Source organism: Corvus kubaryi, unplaced genomic scaffold (genome assembly GCF_017639235.1).
Source record: "Corvus kubaryi isolate FWS band 111438036 unplaced genomic scaffold, C.kubaryi_AGA036_p1.0 split1-37296, whole genome shotgun sequence".
In the NCBI taxonomy this organism is placed as follows: Eukaryota; Metazoa; Chordata; class Aves; order Passeriformes; family Corvidae; genus Corvus; species Corvus kubaryi.
Window position 1 is genome coordinate 4,533,900 of NW_024582075.1, and position 26,442 is coordinate 4,560,341.

At 40.4% G+C, this 26,442-nt stretch overlaps 1 protein-coding gene across 3 annotated transcripts in view; it reads right to left on the bottom strand.

The window, feature by feature from the left end:
* Positions 1 to 1,236: 1,236 nt before the first annotated feature.
* Positions 1,237 to 26,442, bottom strand: part of APBA1 (amyloid beta precursor protein binding family A member 1) — an 89,682-nt gene continuing 64,476 nt past the window's right edge. For 2 of the 3 annotated variants that reach the window (XM_042053933.1, XM_042053934.1), the window contains 9 exons: positions 26,281 to 26,426; positions 21,599 to 21,631; positions 20,384 to 20,470; positions 19,625 to 19,810; positions 15,486 to 15,665; positions 14,470 to 14,682; positions 6,921 to 7,040; positions 6,126 to 6,266; positions 1,237 to 4,786 (listed from right to left, as the gene is read on the bottom strand). In XM_042053933.1, coding sequence (XP_041909867.1) covers positions 4,715 to 4,786; positions 6,126 to 6,266; positions 6,921 to 7,040; positions 14,470 to 14,682; positions 15,486 to 15,665; positions 19,625 to 19,810; positions 20,384 to 20,470; positions 21,599 to 21,631; positions 26,281 to 26,426 — 1,178 coding nt within the window. In that variant the 3' untranslated portion in view covers positions 1,237 to 4,714. The remainder of the gene's footprint in view (positions 4,787 to 6,125; positions 6,267 to 6,920; positions 7,041 to 14,469; positions 14,683 to 15,485; positions 15,666 to 19,624; positions 19,811 to 20,383; positions 20,471 to 21,598; positions 21,632 to 26,280; positions 26,427 to 26,442) is intronic. The other variant, XM_042053935.1, reaches the window with a different exon arrangement.

Here is a 26,442-nt window from a genome sequence, read left to right on the forward strand (position 1 = left end):
GATCACATGGACTCTTCACATACCATGATTTTAGGTCAGGATTGCTCTATATGCTTCTGTACTGAACATTTATTTAAATTACAGTCCCAGCCCTGTCACTGACACTGCCAGGCCCCACAGGTCACCAGCATCACTTCTTCAGCCTGCAAGGCACTACAGAGTGCTGGAACTGTGCGGGGGGGGGCGGGGGCAGGCGGTTTCTGCTTGTCCTCTGTGTGGATCCTAACTATAAAACCCTGAAGGTGAGGGCAAGAAACATGTCCCCTGTGAATACAGCAAATCTGTGAAATTACCTGTGCTGCTAAAGTAAAGGCTTATGTTTATCCACTGAAATACAGAAAAGTTTGTAACACAGAAATTGGTATGTACAGCTAATGGTAAGAAGAAACAGGAGGATGGAGGGTGGCACACAGGGAAACACAGAAAACAAGCTCAGCCTGTCTGCTGCACCCTTTTCCAGGGACTTGATGATTTCTTCAGTCTATCATTTAAGCAAATAAGGTGAAATACTTCATTCTCTCATGTTGACGGTGTTTGTACTTCATGTTAAGAAGAGCCACTAAATGGCTTCTGAATCAGCTGTGGTGTATATTTAGTATGTCATTTCTGTAGTTTCAAAGTACTCATGACAACCTATGAGGCACAGAAAATCCTATGAAGCCTCATCAGAAGAAACACTCCCTTGATAACTTTTTTTTTGGTTGACTTTGAAATACAACCATATTCTTCATAATCTCTCATACGAATCTTTTTAACGTTAGCACAGGCAGTTCCAGGATTAATTCTAAGGACAGATGTATTACAATTCTACTTTTTATTTATTCAAATGGTATTAGGTCTTTAATAATAAACCATGCTGATGACATTTGAAGGAAAACAGTGATTTCAGAAATTAAGTGAAGAATTTTCATCAAAGCCCCATTTATGAAAAAATCCTATTTAAAGTTATTCAGTCAATGAAATAGTACTTCTGTCACAATCATAGTGGCATTTCACACAGTAAAAACTGGGATGCCACTTTGATTAGCTTTGTTTAGGAGCACTAGTGTCATGTATTGTCTGAAAAGAATGCTCTTTTAAAAATAAAGTCAACAGCATTGCTTCACACCTGCAGAAACACAGAATTACTCCAGACTAAGTTGCAAAAAAGAACTTCAGACACCTTCCAATTATGTATTCAGCATTGGCAAGTCAGCCTCTAGGTCAGTATGAGCAAATTCGCAGCCTTGTCTGAGGTATTTTTGTTTTGTAGTTTATTGTTGCAAATCTTACAGACATTAGCGCTCTGTTAAATAAAGGAATGTAGCACAGTAAATACATCACAACAAAATAACTGGCCAGAAACCCCCTACCCTGTCCCGTCCAAAGCAAAAAGCCCACTCTTCTCCCCCCTGTCTCTCCCCCAGATCAAACCAGCACAGCTTCATTAGAGAGGTCAGAGACTTGTGGCAGAAAACATCAGAGTAATTACATTCAGTAGATGTGCAATATCAACATTCCAGGCTCACATATATTTATATATATATTTATATTTATATATAGAGATCATTAAATGTTTACAAAGAACAATATTGTTACAAATACAATACTATGCTTTTCCCAACGCTTTACAATAATTTCTATTCATCCTCTTTACAGAACAATAGTACAACTTCATAGTCTAGGTACGGCGCTAAATATGTACAAGAGATCTCAACCATGTTGCTGTCTTGAGAAATACATTTCTTTTAGAAAAGAAGGAAAGCTAGCAAACTTGGAAATCCAAACAGACTCAAACAAGATTCAAAACAAATGTGAAACTTCTCAAAAATAAAAAAATACAAGGGATGCTTCATCCTTAATGTAAACACTGAAGAGTTAATTAGACTGTATGAAGCAGCAAGGATGAAAGGAAAAGAATTCAGGTCTGTCACTGAAGAAGGAATGTAAACCTTTGAAGGAATGTTCCTTTGCATCTGTTAAAAATCCCCATATCTGATCTATCAAACTGCTGCAACAGTCTAGAGAACAGCCGGCTTTCCCTTTTGAGTTCCATTTTCCTGAAACTCTTTCTGTTTACAGAGTAAAATGGGATTGTTTACAAGACTGTTCTCAGAAGTGTGCACACACTATGGACCTCTCAGTTTAGAAATCTTATGCACATACTGTAATTGGAAAAATGAGATTTTTTTGCTAAACTCTGGTCCTGCAAGCATTCATTTGCCTAATGTTAAGCACCTGTTTAGGATGAACAGTAACTTCAGACTCCTGGCTGCAAGATTTCCAAAGAAACAGTCATTTCTTCTCTAAATATATTTGCCTTTTCAGATCTTCATCATTTCCCAGTGAAGTGAGTTAAAGACTTCACCACATGGGCTAGACAGAACCACAGAAAGAAGTGAAGTGGAGGGCATACACACAAGCAGGAACCAGGCTAACTGTGTCTTCAAGAGTTCACTAAGTTTCCTCAGGCAATGTATGGAAAGGCTGCACTGTATATAATCTTCTAAATTGTACATGGTTATATACCATATTTACATTTATTACTATATATATGGAAAGTTCTAGAAAAAAAAGGTTCAAATTACCATAAACCAGGTGTCTACAGTTAAACAATATACTCACAAGCCATTAATTATCATCTTGCATCAGTCAGGCCACAGAGTTAAGTACTAACCTGGAATACTAACACCATTCTCTTGTGCAATCTGCTATTCTGGAGCCTTGGATTAAGTTATATAACAACAAGAAAAGCAGTAAAATCAAGTCATTGTACATTAATTTCAACACTAAAACATATCCCCTTACTACAACAGTTTATGTGCCACTTCATTGTGTCCCTTAAATATCTCTTTCCCACAGAAATACAGTTTATTCTCTCACTCTGATCAGGCTGTGGTTATACACAATTTTAGAAAGCCAAAAAATGGACCTCTGACAAGAGTGCTCAGTGGTTCTCAGCAGTGTTTGCAGCAAGTGCACATGCACACACCCACTTCCATGAATCCCCATAGCAATGTCTAGGATCATCACTGGACTGCAAGCAACGCTTACATTGCACAGCTTACGTCACAACAAGTGAGGAACAAGTGACCATGAACAACACCGCATTTGCAAAGCAGAAGTGGTGTGTGGCTGTGTGTTGTCTGCTCTTGTTTTCATGTACTGAGCCTTTCCATCATAGTAAAACACAGCACAAACTGTTTCTTTAAAAGAATCAACATGCTAGCCTGGACTAAACGCATGTTTCAACTTCATTATAAACACCAGTATACAGTCCTGAAAAAAAGCCACTACAGAGAATGTAGAATTCTCTCACTAGGAAGAAAAGCCACTGCTGCTTTTTTATTTTTAACCCTCTTAAAAAAACCAAAGAACCCAACCCAGCCCCCTTTTCCCCTTTTGTCTCTAGCATGCAACTTAGAGCTAATCAAATACAAGATTTCATACATCCCTACAGCTTATCATCTTCATACAAGTGCATATAGTACACACAAATCTCTTGTAAGTGCCATACATATGGGAAAAAAAATCACAAGCTAAATTATATAACAAAATAAATAAGTGTATTCTTGCCTCGTCCTTTCCACAGTTACCTATATCATGAACTAAAGAGGAAGTCAATAAAATTAGACAGGTCTTTGGACAAAAATATATGTTAAAAGTGGCTCAGAGAACAAAATTACTTAGAACAGTCTGCAGATCTCTTATATTCAAACTTCATAAATAGGAAGCACAATTTAAAAAATGTCTATATACACTGGCACACATGGCTATGTGCACCAAAATCAGAATTAAGAGCCTAGAAAAAGTGTAGCTATTCAGCAAATCCCCTCACTATTTGTCTTGTGGATATTTAAAGATCCTCCCCCCCCACTTCTTTAACCTCTAAAATCAGGAAGGGACTATAAAAGACAAAGCAGAAGAAAACCAGGAGATAGAAACCTGGGGCCAGAGAGAGGGAGGCAGCTGTAAAAAATGCCTCCCAAATTTCTTAGTATGTAGTATTTCTTAGTAATGCAAGTATAATGTTTCAGGAACTCATGGAGTATTTTTTGGGGTTCTACTATCATGAAGAACTGATGACAGAGGGGAATTAAAAGGTGTGAATTTGGACAATTCATTTTACAACAGCAGCATTTACTGAGTATCTAGAAGCAGGTGATTTTTCCTGAGGGCAAAACCAATCCTTTTGGTATTCTACTTTCCCCACAGACACAAACCTTTAGTACTGAGCTTAGTGCCTGTGGGAAAATAGGGCAAGAAAAGCAAAGTGACATGCAGGATATCCAAGAGAGCACTTTGTACCCTATACTTCTATCTGTTTGGTAAAGACATCTTTCATTCAGCAACATCTAATTTACTCAGTTTGTAAAATTATAGCCACAAAAATAAAATTGATTATATAGCATGAAATAGAGCCATCTGTGAATACTGCTGTAAACTACACTGCTGTTGTTTACCTTTTTTACATGTGGAGCTGTATGAAGTTTCACTTGTAAAAAGATGCAGCCAAAATAGTTCCATAGATATATTTTGCCCTTTACCAAAATGCAGGAAAATTGTGGGAAGGAGAGGAAAAAGGGATGGAGGAGAGAGCAACAGTGTATTTGTGTCTGTGAAGTGGGGAGAGAGAAAGAAATGTCTCTGCAGACACAGAAATGCAGCACTAGAGAGACAAGCACTAATGAGGAAAAACATCTTCCATGCACACTGTGGTGGTGAGGTGTCAGCTTCAGATGTAAACTGGTTGCTCTTGTGCAGTCAACAGTCTGTACATGGCAGCTGGCATAGTCTTCATGTGAATCTAGAGGAAATAAGCCAAGTTAATCATGTTCCTAAACATGCATACCTCATGTGAAGGACCCAGATAAGGGCATACAAGGCAAAAAAAAGGTGAAACTTGAGAGTTTTCTTACCCTTATTATAGTATTGTAGGTGATGATTTTATGAAATAATATGTTTAGTATTGATGAACCATCTAAAATTGGGAACACTTCATATTTTCCGGGTAGGGTTCTTCTAAGGCATAGAACTATGGGCCAAATAATGAAAGAAATAGTGTGCAGGCTTGCTCTCACTTCAGCTTTTTGGATTTAATTAGCAACAGACCAATAGATGTAGAACCACAGAATTATGGAACAGTTTGAAAGGGAAGGGACCTTTGAAGATCATCTAGTCCAAACTGCCTTGTTGCAGCTATTGACATTTTTCACTAGACCAGGTTGTGTTCAGAGCCCCATCCAACCTGGCCTTGAACACTTCCAGGGATGAGGCATCCACAGGTACTCTGGTCAACCTGTGCCAGTGGCTCACCAACCTTATAGTGAAGGATTTCTTCCTATGCCTGATCTAAATCTACCTTCTTTCACTTTGAAACCATTTCCTGTTGTTCTGCACTGGAGACCTTGGTAAAAGTCTCTCCAGTTTTCTTAGAAGCCCCCTTTAGACATTCAAAGGCTGCTGTCAGGTCTCCCTGGAGCCTTCTCTTCTCCAGGCTGAACAACCAACCTCTCTCAGCCTTTTCTCACAGGAGAGGTGCTCCAGCCCTCTGACCCTTTTCATGGCCTCCATCTGTACCTGCTCAAGCAGGTTCATGCCTTATTGAGGACCCTAGAACTGTACACGCAGCACTCCAGGTGGGGCCTCACAAGAGCAGAATACAAAGGGAAAATCACCTCCCTTTCCCTGCTAGCCACACTGTTTTTGAAGCAGCCCAGGATACAGCTGGCTTTTTGGGCTGCAAGTGCCCATTCCTGGCTCATGTCCAACTTTCCTTCCACGAAGTTCCTCTCTGCAGGGCTGTTCTCAATCCCACTACTGATGTTGGAGATTGCCCAGACTCAGATGCAGGAACTTGCACTTGGTCTTGTTGATCTTCACAAGGGTTACATGGGCCACTTTTCTAGCCTGTTCAGATCCCTCTAATGGCATCCCTTTCCTTAAACATTGCTGATCTTGATGTCACCTTCAAACTTGCTGAGAGTGCAACTCGATCCCTGTCTATGTCACTGACAAAGACATGACAGAGTACTGGTCCCAGTACGGTCCCTTGAAGGACACTGCTCATTACTGGTTTTCACTCGCTGTTACTGGTAACAGCAATGAACTGTGCTATACTGCCTAGACACATTGCTGGTTCTTACCTCACCAACAGCATTTGAGAGGATGTGAACAATTTTCTCATGCGGTGTTGCTACAACACTCTGCCCATTGATTTCAATGATCCGATGGCCAACACGCACACCTCCTCGCTCTGCTATGCCTCCTCTCATAAGGCTACAGATCTGGAAGGGAAAGCACAAGTTTATCACAGGCTGGATAAGAAACAGAGACTTTTGATTACCCATTTTTGCCTGCAAGCTATGAGTCAACATTTAAACACAGAGACTTGCAACAAATTCTAAGAGGCTGACTCAAAGCAAAATTTGTTAGTGACAAGTAACTAATGGATATTCTCTTCCAAGAGCAGAACAAACTTTCCGAAAAGGCTGTTTGTTTTTTTTACATTACATGTCTTATAGTTTGGAAATTTATGAGTGTATGAAGAACCTCAATTTAATGATGTTCATTAGGCAGATGCCTTACAACAAAAAGGATCAAGAACAGGCTTTTTCTTTTGAGATCATGCAATGGCTTTGTTAAAGACATGTATGATGCATGCTGAAAGCAGACTCTTCCACACATTTTTGGCTTTTTAAGCTGAAATAACTTTTTTGTTCCTCTGGATGACTCTAAAGTTGTGAAGTAAGTAGAGTCAAAGACAAAGAGTAACTCTTATTAACCCAGCTTTTGTATCTTAGACTTAACAAATGCAAAATCTTGCTTGCTGTAAGGGAGAAAATAGTAGCTTCACTCTTCTCACACTGAAACTTAGCCACGAATGGAGAGGAAGTTTCATGTATGTTAAAGCTTGATCAGAAAGTGTGGAAGCTACTTACAATCCCATTCTGCACACTGAAGCCCAACTGATATCTGAGGTCTGGTCTTCTGATCAAGACTGTGGTTACTGGAGGACATCTAACTATGTTCAGTTTAACCCGGGCTTGGTTTTTCAAACCCTGAAAAAAAACCCCCAAATTGAGAGTTAAACATTTAACATAAGCCAGAAAAAAAAAATGTGTTAAAACATTGACATGGGAACAACACTGAATAAATACATCTTTGTAGGCATTGTACCAGAATGTGATCACTGAATGCCAGACACAAGTATCAGAATATTCAGTGAAATGAATGATAAAACATCAAATTTTTCTTGCCAAAAAGCTGGCATAGTTGTTTTAGGAAAACTAGATGCCTGTTGGCAGTTTCTTCATTTGATAACAGAAATCATGCATAAAAGGAATATTGAACAGGTCCGTGCAGCTCACCAAAAAAGTCAATGACTTTTAAATAAGTAGCTAAGATCATTACAAAAAAGTTGCTTCCCTAATGAAATATATTAAATTCTGTCAAGCAAACAGCAGGTCCTGCTTGTGTCATCCTTGTATAAGCAGTGCTCATAATTGCCATTATTCACAGAATCACAAGATGGGTCGGGTTGGAAAGAACCACTCTGGGTCATCTGGTCCAACCTCCCTGATCAAGCAGGATCATCCCAGAGCACATTGCACAGGATTGTGTCCAGATGGTTCCTGAATATTTCCCATGAGGGAGACTCTACACCATCTCTGGGCAATCTGTGCCAGTGCATGGTCCCTTTATGTTCTCATGGAACTTCCTCTGCATCAGTTTCTGCCCTTTGCCTCTTGTCCTATTGCTCAGCACCGCCAAGAAGAGCCTGGTCCATCCTCTTGGCACCCTCCCTTCAGGTACCTGCAGACACTGATAAGGCCCCTCTCATCTGTCTCTTCCTGAGGCTGAATGGGCCCAACTCCCAGCCTTCTTTTCTCATAAGGAGATGCTCCAGTCCCTAAATCATCTTCATAGTGCTCCAAAGGACCCAGCTGCTCCAGGAGCTCCATGTCCCACTTGTACTGAGGAGCCCCAGAGCTGGACACAGCACTCCAGATGTGCCTCACCAGGGCTGAGCAGAGGGGCAGGATCACCTCCCTCGAGCTGCCGGCAACGTTCTTCCTAATGCACCCCAGGATACCATTGACCTTCTTGGCCACAAGGACACACTGATGGCTCATGAATAGATTGTTGTCCACCAGGATCCCCAGGTCCTTCTCCACAGAGCTGCTTTCCAATAGGTCACCCAGCCTGGACTGGTGCATGGAGTTGTTCCTCCCCGAGTGCAGGATCCTGCATTTGCCCGTGCTGAATTTCAGAAGGTTCCTCTCTGCCCATCTCTCCAGCCTGTTGAGGTCCCTCTGAAGGGCTGCACAGCACTTGGGTATTGGCCACTCCTCCCGGCTTGGAGAAATCAGTGAACTTGCTGAGGAGGCATCTGCCCCTTCATCAAAGACATTGATGAGTAAGTTAAAAATACGGGACCAGTATTGAACCTTGGGGGGACACTGCTAGCTACAGGCCTCCGACCTGATCCTGTGCCACTGATTATGACCTTCTGGGATCTGCCATTCACCAGTTCTCAATCCACCTCACTGCCCACTAACCCAGTCCACACTCCCTGAGTTTGTCTATGAGGATGTTGTGAGAGACAGTGTGGAAAACCTTGCAGAAGTCGAGTTAGACAACATCCACTGCTCTCTCCTCATCCATCCAGGTGGTTGTTCTATGGTAGAAAACAATGAGTATAGTCAAGCATGATTTACCTTTAGTGAATCCATGCTGACTACTGCTGATCACCTTACTGTCATTCATGTGGATAGAGACTGCCTCCAGAATGAGGTGTTCCATCACCTTTCCAGGGACTGAGGTGAGGCTGACCGGACAGTAGTTCTCTGGTTCTCTTTCTTGCCCTTTTTGAAGACCAGGGTGACATTTGCTTTCTCCAGTCCTCAGGCACATCCCCAGATTGCCATGACCTTTCAAAGGTGATGGCCAGGACCTTTACAGTGGTGTCTGCCAGCTCTCTCAGCACTTATAGATGCATCGTATCAGGGCCCATGGACACGTGGATTTTGAGTTTACCTAGGTGTTCTCTAACCCTATCCTCTTGGATCAAGGGAAGATATTCCTTCCAACATTCCTTTACCCTGATCTCCCTGATCAGAGATTCCTGAGGACTGGTCTTGACAGGGAACACCAATCCAAAGGCAGTGCTCAGTAACTCTGCCTCGTCTGTGTCCTCTGTTACCAGGGTGCCCCCTCCATTTAGTAAAACGTCCACATTATCCTTTGTTTTCCTTTTCTTATTGATGTATCTGAAGAAGCCCATCTTGTTTTCCTTGACATACTTGGTCAGATTTAATTCTAAATGAGCCTTGGCCTTCCTTGTCTCATCTCTCCTTACTCTGACAACTTCCGTATATTAATTCCAAGAAGCCTGACCCTGCTTCCCTCTTCTGCATATTTCCTGCTTATGCTTTACTAATGACAGGAGTTCTTCATTCATCCATGCAGGTCTCTTGACCCCTTTGTCTGACTTCTTGCTCATTGGGATGCGTTGTTCTTGAGCCTGGAGGAAGTAATCCTTGAATATCAACCTTCCCTGCAGGACCTCTACCCATGGGATTCTGTCAAGATCGCTAAAGAGGCTAAAATTAGCTCTCCTGAAGCCCATGGTTGCAATCTTACTTGCTCACAGGCTGGCCCCAATCTTCACACCTCCGCCTTTCCTGTTTGTTAGGATGAGGTCAAGTAGCACACCCATTCCCTGTGGGATCCTCCACCATCTGTGACTGGAAGCTGTCATCAGTGCTTTCCAGGAGCCTCATGGATTGCTTGTGCTTTGCTGTGTAGGTCCTCCAGATGTCAGGGTAGTTAAAGTCCCCCACAAGAACCAGGGCCTGTGACTTTGAGGCTGCTTCAAGCTGCCTGTAGAAGGCCTCATCCACCTCTTGATCAGGCATCCTGCAGCACACACCCACAGGTGTCACCATTACCAGTCTGCCCTTTTATCCTATCCCGTAAGCTCATCATCTACCCCAAGACAGAGCTTGATACATTCCAAGTACTCTTCCTCTTGTCTAGATGAGTTATATCACACTCACCATAAACTGCTTGCTACCAGAACAAAGCTGAAGGAGAAAAATTTGTTGTTACTGTCAGATTGGTATATTGCCCGAAGAGGCTGCGGACTGTCCAGTCTTGGAGTTATGTAAATCCTAGTGGGCACAGCCCTAAGAAGCCTGCTCTACTTTGAACCAATGTGTTGATCTAGACTAGCTACAGGCATGACTGACAGACTCAGAGATTGTGTTCATAAGGCTCCGTGAAAACAAAAATGTAATAAACCGCAAATAAATGCAATATGACCCCTTGTACAACTTCAGGTATTCAGGGCTCTTGGAGATTGTTAAGACAGATTTTTGAAATGCCTCATTCACACAAAGTATTAGCCGTTAAGTCCATACAAAAATAAAATCCACATAAACGAAACACTTTCTAAAAAATACAGCAACTTCCAGCTCCCTTAATTAAACACCTGCCAATTTCAGTATCTGCTTCTGAATTTCTTTTATATGTACAGTTGAAATCTAGGTCCCACTGCAATCAAGGTGTCAGACACTGACACAATGATTAATTCTGGAAAATAATTCCTACTATAGCTAAGATAATGCACTGAAGTCTCTACATACAGTTTATTGCTGCCGATTCTGTTGAGCTGAGCTCCAGATTCAGCAGTGACTTGAGTACTAAACTGGCATCCTGGCAGGATGAACTACCTGGAAGTGTGTTTTCTTGTCAGTGCCTTAAATTGGACGCAATCAACTTTGGGTGCAAACAGCTGCCCTCACTTCCACACAGTGCTGACCTCAGCTTGGCTCATTCTCCGAGGTGGCTCCAAGAGAATGAATGGGCGTCTGAACACAAAATGACAAAGCTCATGGCTGTGGCAACTGCCTGTACTCCAACTCTCAGGAGAAAGAAGGTCCTCCTCTTCCATGACTACGGACTCCTCTACTCTGGTGAGGAATTAGCAGTGCATCTCACATGCTCAAGGAGCATGCGCTTTCTGTAGGCAGGTCTCAACAGCAACACACACGGTAGAGGACAGGGATTTATCAACCTGAACTACGCTGTGGGTATGATGAAAAGTCTAAGGGGCTTTTGCCTCAATGTTCTACTCCTGAAGGGTAGGAATCATGCAGAGTACTGGGGATGCCCATTTCTGTGAGGAATTTAGGTGTCTAACTTTAGTCATCTGAATTCACTCAGGGTACATGCCCTGAACAGACTTGGTATCATCATGCTCTTATTTCCCTGATGAATGTGCAAATCAGTAATACGTATTCCTTGGGGAAAAAAAGTAATGTGGTCCCTAACAAAAATTCTTTTAATTTTACAGAAAGTGCATATATTTCATAAATAGCTAATCTTCAGTAGTATGCACACTGGTAACATAAACTGATCAGAAACAACAACAAAAAAAAGTGTATTTTGACGACCTTTGTTTGTCTAGTTCCTGAGTGTGCTTCTGATAGTAGCCAGCACCAGACACTTCTGCAAAAGATGCAAGTAGCATAATCCTATTAGGGAATAGCCACAACATGCGGAAAGCTTCTTCCAAGCTCTGTCAGTTTTCAAAAGGTTTATGGCAAATTAGGAGCAGAGATTACATCCATAATATTGAGTTATCTTGTTTGAAGTGCTTGTGACATATGTTTATGCACACAACATTATCATCTTTTAATAAGACTCTTTCCAGCACGCTAAGGAAATCTGAAATCTGGAATATTTCTACCACATTTAATGATCTGCACTTAGATCACTCATATATATATATATACTTGTTTCCAGAAGTGCTATATGAATAACTGCAGATGTGAGGTTATGCAGATCTGCAAACATACAGATTATCTTCTCTTTGGAAAGACAAAAAGAAAAAAGGCTGGCAGTTCATGTGGAAACTGTGGTAAGTATCAGTGAAGAAGAGAAAGGTCTGCAGAAGCCGGAAACAGCAAAGCTGGTTGGTTCTGTACTGAGAAAGTACTGGTGAGCACAACAAAAACTCCATCTGAATAAGAGAAGTATAACTTATCACAGTTCTAGAAATAAAAATGATGTGGGATAGGAAATAATCACAAAGAGCCTCAATTTGCAGGGAGTTTTGTTTAGATGATGCTGGCACAAAGATATTTAATACGATTTTTTCTTCTTCCTTTCTTTACAGATGTAGGACTGTTCCTGTCATATTTTCAGTATGTCACACAGGCTATCATTTCTACTCACTGAATCTAAAGTGATTGGTTCAGTGACTCATGCATCTATTAATTAACAGAACACAATATTAACATTTTGGGAAGCCTGAATGGGAAGTCTTTACAATAAAAATTTTTGTTCAAGTATTAAGAGATAATCCATGAAGAAAAAAAAGAAGAATTCACTTTGTACTTTTTTTACTTGGCAAATTTACCTTGTAAATGGAAAATCTACTTTGCAATTTAAAAAAATACAAAATGAAAAAAGAAATTTACATAATACAACTTGTTACCAAAAAGTTCCCTAAATGAATAAGTAAGTTTAACAGGTATATTCCTAAAAATCAGAGAAGAATGTCTGTATAATATACCACCACCAGCATTGCATTATGTGTCTGCATGTGATGATCTGCAGAGCTAGGCAGGACCATTTCAAAAAATAACTAATTTCATACAGCTTTGTCTCAAACACACTCTAGTGACAAATCCCTCCTGTTCTTTAAACTTTGATGTTCAAATACTTATTCCTTTATGTGCTATAGCTGCCCCAAGCACTGTTCAGTTCCAGATGACCTGCAAGCTTTTCCCAGTCACATACTTTTCTGAAAACTAGAAGAAAGCTCTTCTAATTAAAATATCCCATTTATCCAAGTGAAGCACTACACTTTCAAATAACTTGGACAAAGATGCCACAGAGGGTATTCTTTAAGCCAAAGTTTAAAGCTTTAAGAATAGGTATAAACAAGCAAACAAAAAAAGCATTTGCTCTATTTCATCCAACTACTAAGAGGTATTGACAGCTAATGACAGCTAATATGGCCTATGACAATATTAGGCACCTGCGCCTCCCTTTGTGACATAAAATTTCAAATGTGTATCTGGTAATACCTTCTTTCTGAACAAAATATTCCCTTGTGAAGTTGTGCACAGAGCCCTTGTCTATGCAAGTAAATAGCACAGCACTCTGGAATGGCACTGGATGTTGTCAATCCAAACTTCATCAAGACTTTTGATGCTGTCTCTCATGATAACCTCACAGCCAAGCTCAGGAAGTGAATGGTGAGGTGGATTAAGAAGTGGCTGAATGGCAGAGCTCAGAGGGTTGGGAGCAGGGGCACAGGTTTATGTGGATACACGTAGCTAGCAGTGTCCCCCCAAGGTTCAATACTGGGCCCAATCTTTCTTAACTTATCATCAGAGATGGAATGCTTCCTGAGCAAGTTTGCTGACGACACAAAGCTGGGAGGAGTGGCCGATACCCAAGCGCTGTGCAGCCCTTCAGAGGGACGCTGGCAAGCAGGAGGGATGTGCAGAGACGAACCTTCTGAAATTGAACAAGGGCAAATGCAGGATCCTGTACCTGGGGAGGAATAACCCCAGGCCTCAGCATAAGATGTCCATGAGCCAGCCGCACCCTTGTAGCCAAGAAGGCTGACGATATCCTGGGGTGCATTAGGAAAAGCACTGCCAGCAGATTCAGGGAGGTGATCCTGCTCCTCTACTCAGCCCGGTGAGGCACATCTGGAGTGCTGTGTCCTGCTCTGGGCTCCTCAGGACAACAGATACATGGAGCTCCTGGTGGAAGCAAGTCCAGTGAAGGGCTAAGAATATGATTAGGGGATTGGAGCTCTTCATTTATGAGGAAAAGGCTGACAGTTGGACTCAATGACCTTAGAGGTCTTTTCCAGCCTAAAAAATGCCACAATTCTGTGGAAGGCTGGGGGAGCTGGCCCTGCTCAGTGTCGAGAAGAGACAACTGAGAGGGGAAGAGGGGAACTCCTCAATGTATACAGGTATCTGGGGGGAGGATGTCAAGAGGATACAGTCAGGCTCTTCTTCATGGTGCAGAGCAATAGGATGAAAGGCAAAAGGCCAATGCTGGAACACAGGAAGTTCCACCTAAACATGAGGAAGAATTTCTTTCCTGTGAGGGTGACTGAGCATAGGAGCAGACTTTCAGAGAGGCTTGATGGCCCTTCTCTGGACATATTCAAAAGACATCAATACACAATCCTGAGTAATGTGCTCTAGGGAATCCTGCTGGAGCAGGGAGGTTGGATTAGATGACTTTCAGCGGTCCCTCCCAAATTTACCCATTCTGTCGTCCTGTGTGGAGTCAGAAAATTGGTGTAGCATAACTCACATTGATTTTTAAGATCATGAAATGGAAAGTGCTATGCAAACATTTGGTAAGAATTTATTTAAGAGTTTTTTACCTTCTGCTCTTCAATTATGTCACCCTTTAAAAATGTGTAGCTTCCAGAAACATTTTCCCTACCTTTATAATGCTCTGACATGTTGAGAGTGGCAAACCAACCAAGCTGGTCCCATTGATTGACATGATCTGGTCCCCAATGTTCAGCTTCCCAGACTTCTCTGCCGGTCCTCCATGCATCATATTGGCTATGATTACTGTAGGCAAAATGGATCCCCAGCCAGACTCCACAATCACTACACCTAGGATTTCTCCCTTTTGCTTTTCAATGTAAACCTGTGTAATAAGAAAAACTGTTTAAAAAAATAGTTTCTTTCACACCCAGGGAACTGACTAATATCACCCCCCTCCAAACATTCACAAAACCAACGAACATGCCCCTCTTTATTTGCAACCTGCCTTCCTAACTCAAAGGCAAAAAAAAAAATAGGGTACATGTTTTACTACTTTTCATTTGTAGTCAAACATTAAATGATCAACACTACACAATATAGACTTGGTGCAAAACACCCCTCAGATGTCATTTCTATATATAAGCAGAAGAAGTTGCAGTGAAGGAAAGCCTGGTGCCATGGGCTTTGGTGGACAAAGCTAAATAGGAAGAGATTGCAAGAGTTTATGACTGTGGGCTGGAAAACCATTACCTGTGTGTTCCATTTGCACACTGGTTCATTTTTATTAAGCAAGCTGCAAAGCCTTCTGGCACACAGAATTATTTAAAACCTAGAATCAGTCACTTTCCCAAATGCCCATGCCTCTACAAATTTTACGTTGTTTACTGTAATTTTCTTTTTATTGTATTAATCTGTTAATCTGCTTTTAGATCACTTTCAAACATCTCTGAAAATTGTTTGGTAAAAAGAACACAAACAGATGGTAAATCACTTGGCTGCTGTTAAATTTGGGGTTCACTGTTTGCCTTTGAAACAGAACAGACAGGGTGTCCTATTAGGAAGGATATTCTAGACTAACTAAAATGATTTACAGGAAGTATTAATGGTTTTTTTATTTCTGCCAACACATGCCTGCAACTGATAAAGAGCAGCTTAATACTGTTGTGGAAAAAAAATGAGACATACGTCTTTGCAATTTTCAGATTTGGAGAAGTGAATCAGGTCATCATTGTACATGTCCTGGGTATTAAGCAAGTCGCTATATTCCTTCTGGCTAAGGTCTTCTGGGTTGATTCCATTTGCCCTCAGAAATTCTTGGTAGGCCACACTAAATGCTTGACCTATGGACTGTGCAATCAGCTGCGCCTGTAGCAGTTCCCAGAGAAGGGAAAAGAAAAGAAAAAAGTGAAACATTCTGACGATCATGCCCACTGACACTTTCTGTTACAATCACACTGTAAAATGGATCATCAAGTTGATGAACCTACAAGTTACTGCAATCCAGTGTAAAAAAATATTTGTGCCTTACAAATTAATTCAAAAGACCCACAAAATGTCAACACATTCACCTCTGCCATGAATCTATGCTGGTAAGCAATTGTATATTACAAATATGAGAAAGAAAGCCATCCTTTCACAGGTAAGAACTGCTAATAAAAGTGTAAAGGTATAGCCACTACAGTGACTGTGGCTTGCACCTACAATTCTTCCCACACATGCAGCTCCCAAATGGTTCTCCCTTCTATGGAGATGCCATTCTCTGACAAGCCAGCAATGAAAATGAAAGGGTAAAAAGCGTATTTCCAACTTTTCTTACCATCCTTTAGAACCATCATATTGATAGTGACTACTCCTATCACAGTCTCAGACAAAAAAGGAAAAGGGCAGCAACTAGTGACCAGAACAAACCCTTGTAGCAACTGGAAATGGTCATATGCATCTCCTTTTTCACCCTGCTACCCCCTTCAGCCTCTCTCCCCTACACTTATTTCCCCCCTTCCAACTTGCATGATCTTGCCAGTTCTCTGCCTCTTTCCTACTCATTCTGTCCTTTGTAGGCACCCTCTTGGACCTGCAGCTTTCCATAGTCCTCTCTGCACCCAAAGCCACCAAATTCACCACTCACTACACTGCATTGTGCCCACCATGAGCTGTTTTACTTCTGCAGCTGTGGGAGAGAAACTGGGCAGCAGGCAGACGTAGGGAAAGCTGTGTGCCAAGCAAGGCCATAGGGATGCCTGCCTCTGAGATGGCAATCATGGTCAGGCAGGTAATGGGCAGGAGAGGAAAACACAGCATGGTGCAGAGTACTGCTGTGTATAGGTGGAGCAATTCGTGCAGTGAGCACTATGTAGTGCACAGGAGTTGGCTGTGATGTGCACTGAAACACAGTGCTGCTGCTGGCTGTGGCAAAGGCAGGGAAGAGACAGGGAGAGCTCCACAGCTGACAAGGGAGACCTGGCAGAGTGCTGGTAATGAATGAATGCTGCTCAGGTGTACTTTTAGGCAGTCTGATGGCCATATTTAAAGTCCAGTTTGGTCCCTAATAAAGGAAAGATTCCTAACCCTGAAATAAAAATTTTACTGTATCTTAACAGTTCAAACCAGCACTAAACCTGCTGATGAGAACAGCATGATTACTGGTGCGGAAAAAGACTGATATGTAGACTGGCAATATGTAACCAAAGCTCAGATCAATATAATTTTGACAGCAAGAACAAGACAGGAAAAAAATGGGAAAACTGCACCTCCATAACTCAGTAACCTAAGTGAGGAATGCAGACTTCACATTCATACACATGTATCTTCGCTCCAGGAAGAGATTAGCTCCCATTCAGACACCCAGCATTTGGACACATCACTAAGGTTCAACAAGATACTGCTCTAAATACAGTTGAAAATCTAGTGCTGTCCTCCTTAGACAAAGACTCATCCAAGCAGAGACATATTCTGGCCAACACCCACTCACAGGCTTACAGCTTCTGTCTCACTTACTGTGTAGATTTTGTCAAGTACCCAGCTGTCCCAGAAAAAGAAAAGACAAGTTTTATAATATAAACAGGCTGCATTACTTCACCGGAGGTACAAAATCTTTGAAGTTGCCATTTCCTTGCTGCTAACATGGTGCTACAATGCTTCCATTCTGACCGTTAGTCACTTGGGTATTTGAGATAAATTTTGCAAGTTATCTGTGAGCTATACACCCATGACCAAGGAGAGTTGATACAATCTGCCATTTCTCAGCATATTTTCCCCATCAATGAGCAATGCTTTAATTGGATCTACAGGATTGGATTTTAGATCTATTGGATCTACATTGGATTTTACAGCCCAGTTGGATCTACAGGCATAGAGAGGTTCACATACGACACAATATCGGCTGATTCAAACAAAACTTAGATTGGGAAGGTCAGATTTTAGCTAGCCAAAGTATTAACAGCAGCCTAGTGTCTTGGGGTGACTTTATGATGTGTATCCCCTATCGCTGCTCTATGCCCAGAAATTAACTTTGCACCTTTCTGTGCCTTTAAACTGAGCCTGAGAGGGGAGAGAGAAAAAACCGAGTGAACTTTTCAAAGCAGTTGTTCAAGGACACAGACACACACTCCTCTGCTTCTGCAGCAGCAAGAGCGGAGGAAGCGCCCTGCTTGCTTTTCCGCCAGCTTTCGGCTCCTCTTCTCTGGAGGGAGACACAGAGTTGAACTTTGTTTTCCTGGGACTTCGGTTTGTTTTTCCCTTCTTCTCTTCTGGACTGTTTCAACATCAGAACACATCAGGAGAATTTCCCACCAAAGCCCCGGAGGTGGGCCCACGACCCAGCTCCAAGGAGGAGGAGAGAGACTGCATATACAGAAGGACTCTGAATTTTCCCAGGTTTCTCTCCACAGTGAGAGGTTCTATTATTTAGCATTATTACCCTTTTCCTGTGTGTTTGTTAAATAAATAGTTTTTATCTCTTTCACTTTCCTCCAAGGAAAATGTCTTTTTTTGCCTGAACCTGGTGGGGGAGGGCTGGTTATAACCTGCCTTCTATCAGAGGATATTCTCCTCCACATTTGTCCAAACCGGCACACCTAGGAAATAGATCCAGGAAGTATGGATCATACAAGGGGGTCAGAACTCCCCATGGTGAAGGAAAATAAGCCCCAGACTCTGGACCTGACAGTTTGATATTTGTTTTTTCAACTGATCAGTAAAAGAGAAAGCAGTGTCCAAACCTGTGACTAGAAATACAGGAATGGCAGCCTCAAAGCGGGCAGCATGTCAAATCATATTAAGCAAAAAATACATTGGCTACTCTATTTCACACCAGATTCTTAAAAAGGCTTTGCAAAACAGGTTTACATGTTATTTTGTGGAAATAATCCACAACTTTTTACACTCTGTCAGTTTTGGTACAGGAGTACTTCTATCAGTGCTTGTCCTTACTTTTTAACTCCAGCAGTGGGTCATGTACTCACCTGCAATCAGATAATGTATTCAGACATTGGTTTAGAACAGATTACATAAAATAAAATCATTACATAAAATCAGCTCCTTATTCAAGATAACCTTCTCATCTTGAAGTCCTTGCTGTAGGTTGGAAGACGTGATTATTTTATAAGAAACTGGTATTTTCACTTACTTCTCTTGAGTATTTTAGTTCCCAGATTATTAGGGCTAACTTGACTATGATCCTGAAAACTATGTATCTAGCCACTTCAATCTGATATGTTTGATTTTACTTTCCAATTATTGAAAGTTACCTTTAAAAAGTGCATCAAATCAGCAAGTTATGCACATTGATTGTGAAGTTCTGTGTAAGGTAACTTAGTAACCTGCACCATATATTAAAATTCATGTAATTTGTGTCTCTATTCAGCGTATGCTGTGATTGCTGAAATTATCAACTTTCTTTGCCGGCTTTTTGATATGATGACAGCAACTACACCCCCAAACACAAACCTTCTCAAAAACAAAAATCAGCTTTCTGGTATGTATCAGTGATTGATCCTCTCCCCTACAAAAAAAAACATCTCTGATAAGACTTTCCCTCTCTTATGCAGAATTTGAGCTGGTATTTGTAACCTGCAGGAACTGGACCCTCCTATCACTGTTACTGGAAGGCACTCAAGAAGCTTGAAAATGGTACGCTTTTCTATAAAGACCAACTTCCTGTGACATGTCAGGTCCAAATATATAAATGGCAGGCAAGTTCCTCTGCTTAGATGAAATACTGGTTGCAGTTAAAAAGCAAACAGGACCACTCACAATGGACTTTGGGCCTATCAAAATGTGCTTACTTTTCCACTCCTAGAAAATTACAAGACAATGTAATTGCTTACATCCTCAGACTCAAAGACATGACAAATCATTTTGTACTGCCTCTTCCCGTCTTGAGAGGGGTGAGATGCTTCCACATTATCCTGGGAGTTGGAGCGTGGCATTCGCCTACGAGCCATCAAAACAACTATATTTCCTATATCAGCAATGTAAGAAATGGTCCGCAGGGGATGATCCATCATGGTTTCCTGGGGAATAAGAAAACCAACATAAGCAGCTGCTTCAACTAAGTTCTTATTGCACATCTAGTATTACCAGAACACACAAATACCTGTAAGAGCTTTCTCAAGTGAAGTCTGTAATACCTGCTATGCATGAAAGGAGATACCAATAGAAGTCAAGAGCTTCACTTTCCCAAAATAAGACAAAAGAGAAAGTTTTACAGGGCTTTTTTTTCCTGTGGAAAAGCACATAAAAACCTCAACTGCAGAACCTGCAAATGCTGGGCATGTATGTGTAGAGGACTATCAACAAATCATCGCAGCTAAACATTTTGGGCTACTTTGGGCACAGTCAATACTTAATGCATCGTGACTCATAAGACATGAGCTGACCGCAGGTATCTTACTCACAAATTCTAATTATTTCTACAGCCAGACATACCAGAGTAATTGCCTGTCTGACATGGTTCTTGACCATGATTTCTGACTAGACGGAAATACAAGAGCCAGCATATTTTGAAAACAAATTTTAACATGTAGGTGAAAGTCTATTCCAGTAGTCTACGCCAACAATGCTGACAAAGGTGTCTGAGTCTATACCTGTGTGTCTGCATTCAGTACTTTTATTCTCTGTGTAGAAATGAAGAGGTCCACTTCAGTCATGGGTTGAGATTCACCTTCTGGAGCCTGCAAATAAAGGGATTAGAGTCAAACTAACACATTAGGTAACATACTTACTAATAATGATGTTAGTTCAGGAACAGGGGTGCACTAAGACACAGTCACCAGAACAGCAATGCAAGATAGAGTATTAGACTGCAGAAGCAAAAGATAAACACAAAGATGTGGAAACTATATCACATATATGAAAGTGAATTGGGTATTGTTAGAAAAAAAAGTTAACCTCATAAAAGCTTGCCTGATATGTTTCCTGATTCAGTAAAATTAATACCTGACTGCAACAGGAACTATATCAAGACTTCTTGAAAAGCAATATGATTCTACCATTTTCTGCATACTATGAATCCCACTTCAAAGAAGGCTTTTGTACAAGCCATAGAAAGGCCTAACAGCATCTCTTGCCTGAGGAATTTCTATATGGGTTAGCAGTGGCTGCCAAGATAAATAGGAAAACCTGTACCACAGGAGGTACTGTTTGAGCTGTTCATAATGCAGTTCTGGTGAGAAGACCTTACAGTAGGACAACATACTCAGCAGTAACCCACTTTAGAAGTTGGATTTTGTTAATAGAAAGCAAACATTTGTAATATTTTAAAAATTACATTTGTTAAAAGATAATTGAAAGCTCCACAAACAAAACTTATTACAAAGATGAGTCAATCTCAGTATATTACTGTATGTATAGACATAAACTTTTTTTTTTGCATCCAGCAATTTGACACCTCTGTGAGTCAAACAAAGCACTCTTACAGAAAGATTAAAAAAAAAAAAAAGTAAAAAAAACCACCAACCCCAAAACACACTTCATTTTAATCCATCATTTTACAAAGTTAAAACCTTTGCCATGTCAGTCCTGATACTTTAATACGCATTTTGGGTACTCCCTGTAACCATTTGATAAATCCAATCTTTATGCTATTTCTAACATGAAATGGCTAATGATAAGCAACAAAAAATGGCCAATCAGGCAACTGATTTCTGAGATATGTCAACTTGTATGGTGGCTCAGAAATAAATCTGAAAAAACCTTGCTGGATGCAGAAAATAAAATCAGAAAATAAAAAGAAAGGAAAAAACCCTCCCAGAAAACAAAAGAACAAGCATAACATCAAGCTGATGGAATTTGTACTGCACCTTCTTCCTGCTTTTGGCTAATTTCTGGGCCATCTGCTTAGCATGGAACAAACAAGAGACAGGAGAACAGTTAGAGAAGAACTTACAGAGACTCCAAGTCAAGCAGGAATCTACACAGTAATGTCAGGGCTCACAGACTACCAGCTGGTCTAAATTAATCCCTGCTTATATTAATTTCCTCCTTTTCTTCCTAGCTTAAAAAATTATAAAATGTCATGTTTAGCACAGTTAATTTCAGAAATAAAAAGAAACAGCACCAAAAGAGTAAGGAAGAACACAAAAGGATTTTTTTTTCACTTAAGATGTTACCTGCAACAAAGTTATTTTGTATGCATTTGTTTTTGAGGGGTTGGGGGCAGGGGGACGTTTAAGAAACGGAACAGAGCTTCCCCTCACTTACAGCAGTGTAAACCATGAGGTTACTTCTTTTGAAGGCACACCAGTGTAAAAGGTGAGAGAAAAATTTTAAGCCTTATTCCAGCTTTTTCAGATCTCATACTTCAATAGACTTCAAAAAAATAACCTCCCTAACACTATGCTACTTTTTCCTGGAAAAACAGAATGACAGAAGGTAACTGCCAGCTTCATTTTCTCCTCCTTCTGAGCAAATAAATCCATGCCAATGTTCACAGTGTCGCTGGTCAACAAATTTTCCTGTGATGCCTACACAAAGATATGTCCACACTATCACATTTTTTCAAGGAAGCAGTGGAGCATGTATTTCAGCTCCAGAAACACCTTAAAAAACATTTCTACTAACAACCCAAACAAATATAATTTTTACAGTCTTGCAACCATGAATTCAACCCAATGGTGAACTGAACTTGCAGACCTGCTCACTGAAGGAATGCAATACTCACCAGGCTGGCAGCTATCCCTTTACTTCTAACAATAACAACCTCTTTGCTAATTAAATTTACTGTGTGCTTGTGGTGGGAAGGAGGCTTATTGTTAAAAACTCCATACAGCTTCACCACTATCTACTTCTACTGAGAGCAAATAGGAGGCCTGAATCACAAGACATATCAAACATTTTATACTGATGCTCACAACTTAAATCTGTCAGGTTTTGTCTAAACAAATCAGAAAGCTGCTACTTAAAGTTTAGGCCATGCCGCTTATTTACAAATAGAAACATTCTTAAACTAGCTTTTAGCCATCCTTTTCAAACTAAGAAGTATTTTATAGCCTGATAGGTTATTTTGCAATAGGTGATTGCAAACTATTGCAAAAGCAATTAAAACTGCCTTACACGGCAGGCTCTTCCTTACATTACTCTCAATTTAAATTAATACTCAGAAATAATATACTTATCCTGAATAACAGCTGCCTGTCATACAGTGGGCAAGGAGGAGACACTCCTGAGAAAGAGCACTTAAATTGCTTTCCAAAATCAAGCTTTTCTTTCTCACCCTCCCCAAACTTTAGAGTGACGGACCTCCCAAAAGAAGAAAAGCACAGGCCAAAACGAAGAAAAAGGGGGAAAAAAAATCCTTGAGCTATGGCTTTACAGTGTAGAATCAACAATTTATCAAAATACACTATGATGCAATTCACTGAAAATTCTGTTCTTCAAATGGAAGCATATTGAAGAACTACTTTCAAATATTTCATAAAAGTAAGGCAATGATATGGAACAAGCACTTTTAGTAAGTAACTTAACACTGCACAGAAATGTCACGAAAGAAGTTATGGTCCAAGAATAACAAAAAAATTAGGATAATTCCATGCAAGAATACTTTATTAGACAAATCCTCTTTATCACCACATTATTTTGCTAACTCAAATCAGATTCTCTCTGTACTCCTAGAAGAAAAAAACAAATGGAAAACACCTAATCTACATAATTTTTTTTTTTTTTTAATATACAGAATTCAGGATTTTAATTTACGGTAAATGAAATGTAATTATTTATATAGACGCAATTTCCAAAATTACAAAACATTAAAACCCAACAAACTTCTGCTTTTGCTACAGAGATGTCATAAGTTTATTTAATCCATTTAGTCTCTACAAAAAATGTTCTGCAACTCAGTGAGCATTGAGAGGACAGTGAGTGTGCAAAAATGTGTGAAATCCTAAACTAAGTATCCACATAAGGGTTCTATCTTAAATCACACTCAGAAATTAAATTAGGTGCTACCTAGAAATGTTCAAATCTGCCACACAGCAAGCTAAAAGTGCCTCCTAGTGAAATATTCCTCACTACATTTGATGGATACCTTCAAAGCAGTGTATCTGTTTTAACTTAGTTAGACTTCACAGAGATGAAGGCCAAGCAAGGAAACACCCAACTCTTGTACTTCTAACTGAAAAGACAATTCTTTAAAGAAGCATGGAGAATTGTTTTCAAAGTCTGTTCATATTCCAAATGAATGAATATGTGTCTGAAGGCTCTGCTAAAAGGAAGCACTATAGGGATTATTAAATTCAAAAGGTATACACTTATGTGAAGGTATGTGTACATAGGGCTTAAACAAAGCTCTTCACTCCTTTTTAATACTCAACTTCGTGTATTTTAAAACCTCATTCTTAATTCATAAGCTTTGTTTTCTTTAACCATGGAGAAATGCAACAAGTACAGCACTCATGTAAACAAACATGAGTAGGGCACAACCTTTGTAGTCACTGTGCAAGCCATAATGTACACATCTGGGATAAAGAGTATCTAAATGCAGTGATGAATCTGGCAGAAGGAAATCCACCTGTCATAATGAATTTCTCTCTGAAAACATATAGCTTTAACGACAACCAGCAACAAAACCAGCCAAAACCAACCCTAACAAGCTGAAGACCCTAAGGTGTCTGAGCTTCACTTAGAAGCTGAAAGCAGTACCTGTCCAAGAAGTGTTTCAAAGGTGTACAATACAATACAGGCCAATAATTTTCTGACACCAAGTTTCAGGAAATTAAATATACCAGCTAGGGTTTTTCCAGGTCAACAAGTGCAATCACTTGGGCCTCAAGCCTGAGACAAATATATTATAAGCAAGGATATGCATGCCTGATGATTCATACAGATGCATCAATTATGGGGCTTATGGGTGAAATGCATTAAATAGATTTCTTCTGTTTTGAGGCACGGAAGTGCTGAGGCATAACAGAATCCTCAGAAAGAATGGTATTTTGTTAATGAATTTCTACAAAATACATTTAGTATCAAAGAAAGATTTTTTCATCTCACAGGCCCAGTTTGAATCAATTCTGTTTCATTTTTCTCTACTATATCCCTTCAATCTTTTTCTAATGTGTATTTCTACACAAGCTTTACCTTCTAAGTGCAAACTTCCTACGCAACCTCAGGTTCGAGTTCCACTTCTGATACCTATTTCCTATGATAGCTGATGTTAATCTTTCCTTTCACCCTTCAGTGATGTGTCCCTCCTAGATCCAGCCTCACCAAAGCCCTTGTTTCTGTCCCTTCTCTTCCTTACCTGTAGTTTCCCGTCCATTCAAATCAGACAAGTTTTCTAACACACAGCTAAGGATCAGGAAGGAACACAAAGTGACTACTAAACAGAAGGACACAGCCTTATTTGCCCAGAGCAGGAAAAAAAACAGACTCTATAAGAAAAAATCTTCACTGCAGGTTTGGAGAGAACGCAGGAAGACCTGCCATGGTTAAAAAAGATGCTGCATATTTTTAAAGAATGTCACTGAATCCAGAGTCTCCAATGAACAAAGATATAATTCTTTTGCAAAAGGCTCAGTAGTTTAAGTTAGTGAAGACTTCTACAGAGATGATGGAGGATAATCTCTAACAGCAAGGCTACACTCTTGCCTTTTCTAAAACATGAGCATGTTAATGAGTTTCAGAGACAAGGTTACAAGAATTTATGCATTTGAACACCAGCAAAATTACAATTTTTGGATGTTGTCTCAATGGTTCTGGTTGGAGCTTCTGTGTCAAAGTTACATACAGAGGCTAAACTGAACACCTGCCATGAAAAGCACTGGAAGGAATAATAAGAGTAGGAAGCATCAGCTGACCTTAACAGACAATACTATTGGCCTTGCTGATAACCTTCTCTCCTCTTCCTCTCTCTTTTATGTCATTGCACACCAGGTCTGAGTATTACAGCTGACAATGTCATAATTGTAACTTACAGTACAGCAGCACTCCCACTGCATGGCATGGCCTGTACAGAAATCAGTTGGCATTTCCCTTTTTCGAAACAAAATTTGTCAGATTCCAGGACAAATTATTTTTTCCATACATCTCTGTACCATCACAGGCTTTTTTTTCAAAAACAGCGCACAGCTGTTATGTGTGGAGAAACAAGTATCCCACAGCAGGGTCAAAAATAACTGCAGTCATTACAAAAGTAGTGGTTCCATTGAGTACCAAGAAGCAGCTGCAATACTCACTAGTTATTCCCTTAAGCTGTTTTCCTTCCACACCCAGGTAATATATAACTCTGACCACCACTCCCTTCAGATTCTGGTTTAGTGTACATGGCACAAGTATTACCAGCGGGAATTAAAATGACCTGGTAACTTCCCCTTATCAGTCTTGCTCCAAAAGCATCATATATACAATTTACTTTGCAGAAAGAAAAGTGAGGCACTTTTCATTCTGAAACTACAGACAATCCCATCTGAAAAAATTACTGCATAAGTAAGAAATTCATACCCACAACCACAGAGCGGCCATACAAAAAGCAGCAGGAATTATTCCTCACCTTGATCCTGCTGACAGCTTCCTGAGCCTGCATCATTCTCACGTTCTTGGATGGAGTTTTATCAGAAAGGAGTTGAGTTGAACCAAGGTAATTGGCAGCAAAAATTATTCCATCAATTAAGTCTTCAGGATCACAAGGTCCAGGAACTGTAACACAGGAAAG